At 41.1% G+C, this 14,642-nt stretch overlaps 1 protein-coding gene across 1 annotated transcript in view; it reads left to right on the top strand.

Moving 5' to 3' along the window:
* Positions 1–457: 457 nt before the first annotated feature.
* The window catches only part of adam12b (ADAM metallopeptidase domain 12b), a gene marked incomplete at both ends in the record, with an annotated part of 75,450 nt that continues 61,265 nt past the window's right edge, over positions 458–14,642 (top strand). Inside the window, one exon of the mRNA XM_083988710.1 lies at positions 458–572. Coding sequence (XP_083844836.1) covers positions 458–572 — 115 coding nt within the window. The remainder of the gene's footprint in view (positions 573–14,642) is intronic.

Genomic DNA, 14,642 nt, shown 5'->3' with positions numbered 1-14,642 from the left:
TAAGTCCGCTTCACTACTCCCCAACACCCTCTCATTCTGTCTTTCCTACAGCTCCCTGCCATACCCCTCCTCACATGAGCAACACATCACACACACAAACAAACATTTTGCTTAACACATGCATTTGTACGATTTCCCCCCCCCCCCCGGACCGCTGCTGCCCGCCAAAGGTCTGGTGTTGTGAGGAAAAGTTTTTGACAGCTTCTCCCTTGGAGTGACAGCCTGCCGCATCTCGTTGGGGTCTTGTGGTGAAACGTTTCCTTTTTTATTTTTTTTTATTTTATTTTATTTTATTTATTTTTTTAGTTCTCTCTCACTACCACACTACTGTGAAGTGCTTTGACCTGTATCTCCGCCTCGTCACCTGTGAGAAGTGTCTGGTCCTGCTGCATTACTAACGCAGTCTGACCGGAGCGATTCACCCCACCGAGAGAGAGAGAGAGAGAGAAGCCCCATCATGAGAACCTGGAGGCGGCGGAGGAACTTTCTCTTTCTGATCTTCGCTCTCCGCTTCTGGTGCCTGTCCACGGCGACAGAAAATGCTGACAACACGGTTTACAACATCCAGGACGGTAAGTCACAGCAAACATGACTGTCTCTAACATACTGTATCTGTCTTTAATCAATCACTTGGCATATTGGCGTGTAGCTAATACCGCAGATGTTAAAGCACAATTTTGAAAGCTGAACATGAGGGTTTTGGCTTGATTTAATCCTTGTTTCATCAGGATACATGTACAGTGCGAGTAGATTTTTGTTTACAGTAGGGTTATCTTGTAGTTAATTGACATGTCAGTGAGTTAAAGGACTAATATCCTTCATTTTGATTAGATGGGACTCATGGTTACACTTTTTTTTTGGACATTTCTCTTGTCTTAATGCTCTTTTTATTGTCATGCTGTGCAATTCACGCTTGAGGCAGCCAGAGGGGAAATTGAGTTTGCTTTTTTAGATCCATCTTTCTGCTCAGATGGAACAATAAAGGGAAGTCTGGATGTTGTCTGGATGGACAGATGAGGTTAACATCCAGCAGGATACAGCTTTATCTTTAGGTTGTAAACATGAAACCAAACAGGATGTTATTTTGGTTCCGCTGCTAAATTTAATCTGCTGAATGAATAAGCCAGTGATAAGAAGGTATTGTGCGTATGGGACAGAGCACGTGTCACTGGGTACAAATGTTTGTTTGTGTGTTAATTTGTGTGGCTGTGTGGGTAGTCAGACTGACAACGAAACAGACAAGAAACAAAATACATCTTAAGAGATTCACAGAAGTCAGGGTCTAGCAAACTCTATTACACAGATCAAAAAAACCTAAGAATAAATCATATTCCCAGGTGGTTCACACACACACACACACACATATATATATATATATATATACTGTGATCAGTACTGTTAAAACAACACTGAATGCTGTCATCACATACTGTATGGAGTGTGCAATAGGTACACACTGTTAACAAGTCGTGGGAAAAGATTAGAGAAAAAAAACATCTAAATGTATAAGTTTAAAGGTCAGACGTCTAAATTCTTCCAGCCATCAAAAGTTAAATGTGATGCAGCACCACACTTTTTTAAATGCACATACTGTTTATTGTTACAGATTTGGTGCTAACAAATACGAAGCCTGAGGGTGCGTCATTAATAGTCCCACACACATTTTAGCAAAGCTCCCCTGCAAATTACCCATGCTGGCAGAAGGGTGGAAAGATGCAGTCCAGGAGATGTTTACAGCACACATCATCTAAATGTGTGGTCATTAAAGCTCTTACTCAGAGGGTTAGCTGATAGATGAATGCGGAGAGTAAAAATAATTTTAAGGCGTAGTGTGAGTATTGAAATAGGGCAGTATGTACCAGCGCTTTGATGTCAGCAGGATATTGACTTCAGCTTCTCTCTGAAATGTTTGTCAGAGCCTCCCTGCACCTTGGTGGAGACCACACTACAGTGTGTTCATCATGGTATGGTTTGGGAGCTAGTGTTCAGGTTCATTGATTGAAGATGTTGTTATTTTGTTAGGTGATGGTAAGACAGAGAAAATTGCCTAAATTCACTGTTACAACATTTCTGATCAATCTCACACACTAACTGTAGCACCTACACAGCAATTATTATGATGCAGAAAAGAGTAGCCTAATGTATGCAGGGAATGATCATAACTTTTCACCACCCCCCCAATGAAAATGTCATCATCAATAATTTCAACAATATCCAAAAACAACTATTTACATTCACATGATAAATTATCTCGCAGCTGTAGGAGTTACGTCTCTATGTCTCTCTGCTGTTGCATGTAGTGTGACATTGGTACAGATCTGGTGTAGAGAACTGCATGATTCAGATGGGTTAACAAAATGTTCAGCTTTGAGACAGGAGAGTGTTGTTTTCTTTTTCTGTTGATTTACGTTAACCATAAACAACCATGAACTAAGTTAAATCAATAAGTTATTTTAAGCCCTAACCAAGTAATTTTGTGTCTGAACCTAACCAAGCCGCCTTTACCTCAGTGATGCCAGATCAGGAAACAGTGATTTGTTACAGATTTGAAGTCAGAAGTTTTCGATTTGCCGATATGCAAGAACGTTTGCTGTATCGGAGTCATTCTGAATGCCTCGCAAGGCGTTAAGATTATCGTTCACTTGTTGCCTGATTTTGAAGAAACAAAAAACAGAGCTGAAAGATGAATTCGCATATGAGCAGAACAGAGTCTCAGGTAGTTCCTGAGAGCAGCGGTCAGCCTGGAGAATATGTTGAGTGTAAAAATGGTAGGTGTCCATTTGGCAAAGAGTGCCTGGCTTAACTGTGTCCTAAATCTGGCTCGACAGGTTGCTTGACTTTAGCCAGATTTGTGGCGAGTGCCCCGCCAGAATCAGCCAAACCTGGGCAGATGCCATCAGCTGACGTTTGTCCAAAGTTAGCATGAGTGCTGCTAACTGAAACACACTCTAACCCCCCAAATCATCCCAAGTCTGCACCCTCAATAACGCAAAGTCTGGCAGCCACATATGGACCAGAGCCGACTGACGGCTCTCCAGTGCCGGCATACCTCTGAGTGTGCCAGCACTCAACTGCAATTGGTTACCTGGATAGAGTTCAAAATTTGTGTTGTGTTAGTGGTTACTGAAGTAAGTGATGCATCAGATAATTAGGACTTTTTCTGGAGGGATTTTTAGAAGTGTCATGTTGAGTATATCCCGGCCTTGAAGTCAGTAATATTGACTACCGAGTATATTTCCAAGAAAAAATCAACAAGTGAAAGAACTGTAAAAAAAAAAATTAGCAGATAATTTTCATTGAAGAAATGAGGTTTTCTTCATAGACTTTTGAACTGACCTACTGTGATCCCTGAAAGCACAGAGAAGACCGTTAACAGAATAAGTGCCATTGGAGTGCCACAATCATTCAGTAATTCATTCTGTCTCCTATTGCCTGAAACTTGAAATGAAATGTTGGTTTGTCCCTGACATCTCTTATTCCCCTAATTTAAGACTCAAAAAGAATATTTGAAATTATCCAAAATTTGACTGATGGCGCTTTGAGTGACTGTTTGAATAGAAACAAATTTTCTGGTTAAAGTCAAATGACCGGCTCCGTAAAAATGTTGGTGAAATTAGATTAGAGTAAAAACAGTCGAACCAATCTACAAAGTTAAAGTCAGGAGGCGATCAGTGGTTGGCCATTTGCTCATTAGTGTTCAAAAATGTTGTTTATATTTATGACTGGACTATTAAGTGAATTTGAGAAAAACATTTGTGAATTCTTTAACTGAGTGTTATCACCCCTCAGGGCTTGATTGCCTTCTGAACTCTTACAGCAAAATAAAACCAAAGTCCCACAAGAGCAAGAATCAAGCAGGCTGTGTTTACAAATCTTTGATGAATCGGTCTGTCTGAGGCTCTCTGTCTTTGCCTGTCTCTCTTTGTCTCTGCTCTGCATATCAACTGCTTTTCTAGGGGTCTGATCCTTTTTTTTTCCTAGGCAGAGGAAACACAATAAATAATTAGAGACGGAAGCAAATGACCTGGATTAGATTTGAGGATATCAGCCGGTCAGACCGCAGCATCAGACAGAATTAATTAGAAAGATTAGGATGTCTGTGATGTCTAAACAAACTAGCAGAGAGGCGGATAAAACCTGCCCTGCACACCCTGGAAAACACACACACACACACACACACACACACACACACACACACACACACACACACACACACACACACACACACACACACACACACACACACACACAGTCAGTCCTTGTCTTGTGGTCTCAGAGAAGCATCACCCACCTTTCAGCACAGTTTCCTGACAGGTAACTCACACCCACCCTCTAATCTGTGGTGGAGCGCTGATGTATGGCTCGGTCATAACAGCTCTTTTTCCTGCTTTTATGGAGCAACCTCACCCTGGTCTGTCTTTCAAACCCTTGGGGTGGTTGTCAGTTGGCATTTTGAGGACAGGCTGGCATTGATTTGTTGGCAAAAAGGGAATGACTGACACAGTTAGAAACGTCTCCCTCTGTTGAGCATCATTGGTCATTATGGGCCATCAGTGTGATTTGCCCCCCCACCCCACCCCCACCCCCACCCCGCGCTCACCACGGGCCACTGTGCCCGAGGAGGATGACGGGATCACAGATATAATAGATAAGCTGATGTTATGAGAAGGCGCAACATAACACGCAACACACAAAGCAGCTGCATGCACAACTTGGAGATCCATACTGCAGTGAAACTACAGTACATGGAATAGAAAGTATGTGAAAGAAGAGTGGCGAAATCTGCAGACCACCACTTGCACAGCCCTGACAGGCAGCAGTCAGTCAAGGATGTGATAGATGAGTGCGCCCCCCCCCCCCACACACACACACACACCTGCTTCATCCTTCACAGAACCAAAAGGGACACATAGCGACAGGTGCAAAGGCAGTCACCCACCTCTCTCATCCATTTACCTCAGTGATTGAATATGTCATACTTCCTGTGAAGCGCAGATATTTTTGTGGGACAGACAATTTTCTCCGAAATGAAGAAAAAAATATTACTTTTTTGTGTGGCGCGAAGGGAGGAAGAATGGAATGATAAATAGATGTAGAGTATGGCGGGAACAGGGAGTCTCTGCTGTCAACTTATCTGTGAACAGTAAGCTGTTGATATTTATGCTAGAATGCAGAATGGAGGCAGATATTGGATTTGCGAGAGGTGCACACATGCAGTCGTCACTTCTTACTTTTAAATTGAATGAGAAGCTATAGAGGTGTAGCAGAGGAAATAAGGAAAAGAGCTGGCAAACATATGAAATCTGTAAAGCAGTGGTTGGCTGTTTAGGTTGGTTTCCGAGAAGAGCAGAGTTAACTGCTGTATTTTCTCAGGTTCTCACTGAACTATCATGACAAACTTCAGCACCACTGAACAAGTCACTATTACTGCTTTGAAGATTCCTATTGTAATGTTGGAAATGTAAAACATTTTGATCTACTACAAGACTTTTTCTTTCAGTTGACAGTTAACTGTGTGAAATGTAGCCAACTCTTTGTTTGGCATACAAAAACCTAGATCAAGGACAAGTGAACAACGAGCTAGATGGCGGAAAACTGTACATTCCTCTGCCTGTATGATGGACTTCCAGTAGATGTTTCAAAAGATCAATTTTGATTTCATCCTTACTTAAAAGAAATCACATCCAACAGTGGATTCTATGTGTGTTTGTGTGTGTGCTGTATAAGATATGTAATACAGACTTGTGCTTTGGGAAAAATGCGTCATCAGAAATGGAGTTGGAGAGATAAAATGCATGAGAGAATTTTTATGTAGCAACGGTAAATAGAAAATGTTTTATCTTAAAGCAGATATCAGTGGAATGTTTTTGTTAATATAAGTCCTAAATAGTCCTATTTTCCGTCAGCAATCACTTACATGAAGTATTTCAGCCTAAACACGAGTCTCTCCGTCACTCTGCTCTGCTGTAACCCGAGGAGAAAATTTTCCTTGTGGGATACAAGTGTTATCCAATGAGGAGAGAGAACGGCATGAAGGGCTGTGTGTGCAGCCAAGGGATGCGCGTGAATGTGGTGACGTAGCACGAGGACCAATTGATGCCTGACAAGGGCGGGGGCTGCTAACTCATGGTGCGTTCAAAGGAACTCGTACTTTGTGTTTTTCCTTCCTGTGAAGTCATACCAGTTCGATCTGGTACGAGTTCACGGGTCGGAAGTTACGAGTGGCCGTTATAGGGAACTTTCACAGACAACAGGATGGTAAAAACACGAGCTACGGGTTACCTGGAACGCTACCAAGTCGTAGTTGTGACTTGAAGCTGTAACTTACGGTTTCAAAAGCCTGCCTTGAACGCAGCATTAGCCGAAACGGCCGTGAAGCTGATATCTGCTTTAATTTCAGAGCCAATAATGTTGGAGCTTATCAATACTACTGTATGGTCTGCATTTGGCCATCCATCCATACTACAGCAGGCTGAACCACCAGGTCAACCTGCATCAATAATTTCACAGCAGAAAGGTCATCACACCTCTGTCAGTGTATTTACTGTGAGCTATCTTTGATTGGAGCCCAGCGATGCTCTTGAATTATCAGCCTTTATGGCTTTTGATGGAGGAATAGAAGCAGTTTTGAAAAAACGTTATGTGAAGTGAACACCTTTTTTGTAAAGAAAAGCCTGAGGCAGAGGTTTGTCGTGGGTTGTCTACAGCAATTTGGGACCTCTTGATCCCTATGTGTTCATGAGTGTGTGTGTGTGTTGTATGGACGTGACATACTTGAATTTTCTTGCTTTCGTGTTCTGCAAAACAGTGACAAACACAATCGGTGCCACTGCTTTTGGTTTCTGTGCAAATGTATAGTAAATTAATATATTGCAATACCAATGTTAGTTGACTATACAACATAGATAAAAAAAAACAAAAAGGTGTAATATACTGTATTTACCATTTTGCGTGTTCATTAAAATGCTAGTTTAGCATCTTAAAGCTACAGTAGTGATGCACCGATTAGTACTAAATACAATTATATTGGCAAGTAATGAGGCATTTCACTTAAAATATCAAATTTCAATTTATTATGGCAATGAAGGAAAAATCACCAATTAACCAATCAACTATAAGGATTCATCCTGAGGACTACATTTTCACGACAACGCACCCAATAGTTGTGTTGGACTTAAGTGCTTAACTCGGCTGACGTTGCCATCCACAGAATCATACTATTAGCATGGTCTTAAAAAAAAGAGAAAAAAGTCCATATTTGTTGAACCCCGCCTCCCCCACCAATGGCTGTTTGGTGACCCAGCATGTGTGATAAGTTCTTGTTAATCCCCAAATCCTCCAAGATGAAATCCCCATAGCTGCGAGACATAATGCCCAAATCTGCACAGGACAAGATGGGAATTGGCTTTTCCACTGTTGCTCCCACAGGATAGGAAAAGGACACACAATCAAAACTCAGAACCCCACCCTGAAAAAGTCTCCTGTTACCATGACTTCACTGTGAGCCACTGACCTTGTAGCTCGCTCTCACACGCCAATAATGGGCGGTTCAGTTTGGAATGTATCTGGGGGGTCTCACATCCAGGATTAACACCTTCTCGAGTTCAGCGCTAATTACTCCAGTGTGTCATCACATAGAAAAGTGAGCAATGAGGGGGTTGATAAAGGGAGGGGTTGTTGAAATGAGGGAACTTACATTCTCAACTCCTTCGAAAAGGCTTTGAGACTCTGTTTCTCCAGAGGCGTCTCAGCTCTGTTTTCTATGTTTCACCCTGGTCACACACTGAATAGGAAATTCGTATTATATTCTTCCTCATTGAAAGTCCAATTTTATACACCCCTCTTTGTTTCTGTGATTCTGCTGTTGACAACTTTCTCAAAGAAGCCTTATTCTGCCTTGTATGTACAAAGAAGAAAAAAACAAAACAAGAAGTTCAGGTGGGCAACTTTCTTTTTTTGCCACATTAACAGCATTGGTCTGCTTTAATATCTACTGTAAAATCCATGCATCATAATTAAATTGGTGTAATCATGGTTGCCAGAGGAAAAAGTCTGCTGCTTTTGATATTTACTTTTCCTCTAACACCACCATGAGGTTGACATTTCTGGACTAATATGAAATGTCTTCTTACAGTAACAGTTTGATTCATTTTGATGAGATTTGGTACAAATATCCATGGGGCCCAGAAAATGAATCCTCGTTACTTGAGTGATCCCATGACTTTTCCTGTGCCGCCACCAGCAAGTTGACATTTCTGGTTTTTAGTGCCATGATAAAGTATATGGTACAGAGCTGCTCACATAATTCAGCCTTGTTAACAGTATTGTTCATTTTTGGCAGAGCTATGTTGCAATGTCTCGTGTCTCCATTTAAATTTACCACTGCTACTATACTGAAATCCAGCCTCACAATAAAACATTTTGTGGAGAAAAATGAATTGCAGAGAACCATAAAAATAAACAACAACAAAAATTAAAAAGGTAAACAAAACAAAAAAAGACTAAAAGTCCAGGGTTTGAGGTTATTGTTAAATGACCACTAAGTCACCCTGAGTCACACCACGCCCGCCAACAGAGGGTGACAAGCCGGTCAAAGTCCCAGGCCCTCCAACCATTAAAGTATCGTCCCGACTAATTTTTCAAAATAGGCCTATTTGTGGAAATACTACATAATACTTAACATAACATTACATAAGAGCTTTTCATTTTTTTCTTCCTAATAGTCCTTGAAATGGTGGTCAAGAACACCCCCACTCCCAACTCAAAAATGGTTTGGCCAGTGGCCACTGATACAACTTTTGACTCAAAATTTCAGAGTTCATTTAGCCCGCTCCTGTAGTAAAACGTCAGAAAGTCCAGTCAGCAAAGTCTGATGTGCAAAAAAAGAAAAGAGAAGAGGGAAATAGAGGCTTGAGGGATTTTATGAACAAAAGGTGATGATGAAGCTGGTATACTTCTAGCTTCATCATCAGCCTCATCCCAGGCACAGGCAATACTGTCAGCTGGCTTCGGTCACACCACAACTACACTTATAAAATTTTGTGACCATGTTTTCAAAGTTGTGGCTCCAAACATGTCCACAGACCTACAGCCTCATCTATAGTAGTTCCTGGCTTCCTGCTACACTACCTTTGCCATCTCCAAAACCACATTTTGCTTTAATGATACACACACATTTATAAGGTAAAAACAATATAGAGTTTGCCTTTGAACGACCAAGTACCTGGTACTGTAAATTACACATCTGACCAGTGTCCTGTGTTGTTGAATTTACTGTAATACTGTAAATAGGAGCATGAATGAATCAACGTACAGTAGTGAAAAGCTAGCCAGTGCATCATGTTGCTCAAGATGAAACGCAGAGATGAAATGGAAAAAATAGATTTGTTCATTGACCCTCTACACAGAAAAGAAGCCTCCATACATGTTTTTTCACCTGGTTATGGTGCTCAGTTTCACAGTGCGATGAGTTTTACAGTGACAACATGAAATGCTCTTGCCAGTCACGAAGATGATGTTGATATTTCTCTCAGTGACTCACACTTCCTTCTAATCATTTGATAAATGTCAGGGCAACCACAAAGGTATCACTGTCTAATTGATGTTGCAGAAGTAGTTAGATACAGTTTTTATTTCCAGGAAAAGCTCTGTTAAGATAGTCATGAGCTGTACGAGGTTTTCAAAGCAGCTTCATTTGCCATTCTCTTTGTTATGGGCTCTTTATTTCCGAGGGCACAATGTAGGTGTAGCATCCGTTGCCGTATTTAGGTCAGTGGTGTTTTCATACAGAATCAGTAATTGGATGTATACAGAAATCTCCACTAAGGTGTTTGCACAGCGCCTTTGTTCCACTTGGACCTGGAAGATGAAAACATTTTAGCATCAGACTTCATGGGTGAGAGAAAGTAGGACCCAGGGCATCTGGGGCAGAAGTAAGAAAATCACACAGTAAGGTGTTCACTGAATCAGAGCGCTCATGCACCACTCTTCATCTGCCTTTCTTCTTATTCCTTTCTTTTCCAGATTGTCATCCCACATGCAACTACTAGGCCATGTACTAAACCCTGCTCCTTGCCTCATGATCAGCATGTTCACAAATGCAGATGAACATACCCATATTGGTGTAGTGTTTCCACCAATGAAACTTCCATTATCACACAAATGTTTAGAGGTTCTGGTAGGTGGATCTGTATTATATTCAGAACCAGGCTAGCAGTTTTCTATTGATAGTCATTATGCTAAGCTAACCATTGCTTAATGTAGCTTCATTTTTAACAGTGCAAATTAATTAAGAGTGGTATCAACCTTGTCTTCCAAGTCGAAGCAAGAGAGAAATGTGTAATGAAAATGGAAATCCTTGCTGTGAATATATGAGGGTGGTTAGAAATACAGGGACACCTTAAAAACATCAGAAAGCATACAATAAGTAAAACTTTTGTGAAGAGTATTGTAATTTTTTGTTGTTGATGTAAATCTGCAAAAGTTGAATAAGCACCACTTTTGAAACCTGTCAACAGAAAATGCATTTAATTTCACAAAAGTAGAAGTTGTTTTCTATTGTATTCTAAAGTGTCCATGTTTTGTATTTGATGTCATAAAGTCAGTAAATGAAAAAAGCATTAAACAAAGTGCACACCTGTCCACAATGATAATAACACCCGTCTAGCATCCATCCTGTTGTTTCAGCTTGGCTCAATACCTTGCTATTTTGTGATCAATATGTACAATCAATATCTTAGGCACTCCCAGAAATGGTTCTGGTTTATATCCAGATTTCCATCAAATCTGATTGCAACAGTTGAACTCACCCCTGCTGTGTGTTGCTGCTTGTCAGTGTTCTGGCACAAAACACAAGTTTTTATTTTTTTTAAAGATATTTGTCCATTTGTGTAATCATTGTTGCGTCGTCCTCCTTTTCTTAGCTCAGAAGCTTTTTCAGTGAGTCACTCTTGGCAAAGATGAACCTTTTTCAAGGTGTTCGCAGATGCATCAGAAGTTTGATTGGGAGCTAGGGGGCAGGCTGCACCTGCTATGCAGATGTTGAATATTAAATCTTTGCCATCAAATCTGTAATCAGAGTTTTTGTCCTCTGATTCATTGTTATTAAAGGTCTGTCTTGTCTGGTGTTAAAAACCTGAACATCTGAACAAACATGGGCAGATACATAATGAATGCAGATGTTTCCACACAGGTGAACTGCGTTGAACAGCACAGCTTAGCAAGTGACATACAGTCATGCAGTGTGGCAGGTATCAGACTGCTGAGCAGGCCTAGTTGATGCTGATTTTGTGTCAAGAGGAAAAGATCGAAGTGACTTTGAGAGAGTTCATTGTTAGGGTAAGGATGACAGGCAGCAGCAGTCTCAGGCACGGAGACTATACTCCGTTGGCCAGTGATTCAGCAGGAAGTGACAGCTGCATTTAGATGTATGGAAAGACATCAGTGCATCGGGTTGGTATTTGATGACTGTGATGCTTGTGTGTAAGGAAAAACAGATGAGCAGCTCCTCCTCAGGTGACTGAGAATGTCGGTGCAGCAAGTAAAGCAGAATATATCGGCAAAAACAGACAGTCAATACCACTGAGAGAGATGTTATGAGACGTTACAGTGGGGTTGCAGTGTGTAAAGGCCTCATTATGAAGATGAATGCGCATTTGAGAGTTCAGCAGTGCAAAGAACAGAGGCTCTGCTCGACAGAGATGTATAAAAAAAAAGGGTTATGGTTAGATGAGTCACTGGCCACCGTTCTGTCCACAAGTGGGTGAGTGCTGGTGTGGCACATACCAGGAGAACAAATCTGGTGGCTCTGTTATGTTGTGGGGCAGATTTTGCTGGCATAGTTTGTTGTTGCAGAATCAATGGCAAGCTGCACTGGTAGTAGTCGTAGTGCCACGTGGCGGCTCACTTCTTTACCAAGACGATGCTGGTTTTACCTTCAAGTTGTCGGTTGCTTGAAATTGAAAAGTCGTGTCTTCTCGCTTTTTATATTTTACCTGATCCGACAGCTGTTGAACCCAGGCCTTTGTGAGACTGAGACAGAGATGGATGTTAATCCCACTGTTTGCAAGTAAAAAAAAATATATTTGACAGAAGTATTTCACCGTAACAACACTACCAAACATCCTTGACCATTTCTCCTGTATTTCACTGTTGCAGTTGTACTATTTTCACTTTGGGATTCTTCTGTTTCTTCGTTGTTAGGAGGTTGTTGTTGAGGTTGATTTACTGAATGATGATTTACTGTACTTAAGGTAATGATGAATGTTTTGACAGTATTGTATAGTATAACAATTAGGAAATGTTCAGACTAGATCTGAAATGATGAGCTGATTTATGTAAGAGTTGATGAGAAGAGATTTAATCTGCATCTATTTTACTGTATCGTGATCATGTCACATGAAATTAATTAGAAGATGAAGTTTTCCCAGTTGTCATTGAATTATAGGCTGTCAAATTTCCATATTCTTTGAGCATTTTAAAAAATGTACCTTAAATCTTTTTTCATGTATTATGTGTAATTTGTCCTCTCTATAAAAGTATGTAGAATTTATATGTAAACGTTATTTAGTCTTAACAGAAGGATCTCTCAAGGACCACTGTGACCGTTAACTCTCTGTTGTAGTCTCTGAACACCTCTCCTATAGATTACCACGTGTCCTTCATCCGCCTGCTTTGACCTTGCTTACCTTGTTTATTCCCTTGTTCATCTCAAGAGAAGGACTCTGTGGTAACATTGCTGATTGAGCAGACTCCACTATCAGGTGTGAATGCAAAGCAGTGTGTTCTGTTTCTACCGTACTAGACTGAAAGAAATGCCTATTATGCTGCACAAATGCATTTTCTCAATTGCTATTTATGCATGTATACTTTTCTCACTTTAATCATCTCCATAATATGCACACCTCTCTCCTCCAAAAAGAGATGAAATGTAGGAGTCATCAGGAAATCTCACTGATGCAGCAGGTAACATACTAAGTGAACATAATGAGTTTGATTTTTGTCCCGGGTCCAGCAGCGCCCTCCGTTTGACTGAAGTAATTGCGGCTTATTTTGTTTGTTTATGTTGTTGCCTGTGTGTCACTTCCCTGCTGAGTAAAATGGACCTCGGGTTCTGTTTGGATGCACGTTGCCTACCGGTTAATTAGCAATACAGCTCATGCCTGGGTTTGGAATGCTAAAACAGCAGGAAAAAAATCACTCTTGTGAGATCGTCAAAATGGAGTTGGGTTTAAAAGAGATCTGGTTTGTGTGGGGCTATTTAAAGAGAGAGTGGAGGAAAGATGTTTTTGGCTGCCAAATAGAACTTGTGTTTTTTAGATGTATGACCCGCAGCCGATTCTCCCTTGTGTCCAATATGGGGATACAACTGTGGTTGGCTTAGCAATCAAGATACTCTCCAGAAAACATATGGGATTAACCCAGTTTCAGTTTGAATTTCAAAGGTTCCCAAAGAGGAAGAAGCCCATGAGAATGATCATGAATGTCATATTTCTTTGCTGTTTGAAGGCAATGCTTCTTTTTTGGGGGAGCAATGACGAATGCTGCATACAAACTTTAATCTTTATCCAATTTAATACTGAGGCCTGGTGCTCACAAAAAAACCTTGAAAAGCACACTTAGAGCAGGCGGTGCCCTTGCGCACCACATGGTTCACATGAAAAGGGTCTATATGTGTCAGAGTGTTTTTTTGGATTGTTGAACGGTGTGTAAAACCCAAAAACATTTCTGTAATTTTCGGAAACCAGTAATTTAACAAGCACTTCACACAGCAAGTGTGCAAAAGTAAGAAAAAGTAAGGCAGAATATGAACTTTGCTCTCAAGCTCTCAAGCTCTTCTTTTATCCCTGCAAACGAATAAGTAGCGACACCATGAACGTCTTTTGAGGAACAACTTGAAGAGTTTAGAATTCATTATGTCTCGCCGCCTCGTTGACATCAGGCTTTTTGCGTTTCTTTCAAGTGTTGCTTTATGGCAGAACTGCTATAAACACTCCGTTTTGTTTTCAAGCGCGTTCTTCTCCCTGAATTGGTATTGTTTAATTAACACAATCTCAGTCGCTATCCGAGAGATTAAATGAATTGCGAGGGACACCAGTGGAAGTGTTAAGGGTCTTTTATTAACAAGACGTCTGCCTGACTTTCCTTTTATAGCTCTTTTTTAATGGCACTCCAGCCGCAGCCTGTGGTCTCAGTCATGCTGCTCCGTCTGTCTAACGTGGGTTTTCACGCGCCACTAAAACCAACAAACTACTGTCGGCACATGCTCAAATACCCCATTAAATATAGGAGGTCCCTTTTATGCCCTTGTTAGCTTATTATGCACTGTGGATAAATGGAGAGTCTGGGCCGCACCGAGAGCACAGGGCAACTGCCGTCACAGACTGTTTGAAGTTGTAAGCAATGCAAGTTGCGGTGGCGCAGGAGTCGTCACCGAATCTCGTCTTCAAAGAAAAGACACATCGGACTTGTAAGAGAAACGCAGCACTTGAAAGTGAAGACACATTGGCTGGAAAACATGTCACATCGCTGCTCGGTGAACTACTGAACTCTTGTTGTACCCTGCATGACGTTACCCATGCACATGCAGACACAGATGCTTTACGTGCTCATCTTGGGGGTGGGGGCTGGGGGGTTGGAGAACA

This window comes from Trachurus trachurus (assembly GCF_905171665.1).
Source record: "Trachurus trachurus genome assembly, chromosome: 15".
Taxonomy (NCBI): domain Eukaryota; kingdom Metazoa; phylum Chordata; class Actinopteri; order Carangiformes; family Carangidae; genus Trachurus; species Trachurus trachurus.
The sequence above is the reverse complement of the archived record's forward strand: the minus strand, read 5'-3'. Positions and strand labels throughout refer to the sequence as shown.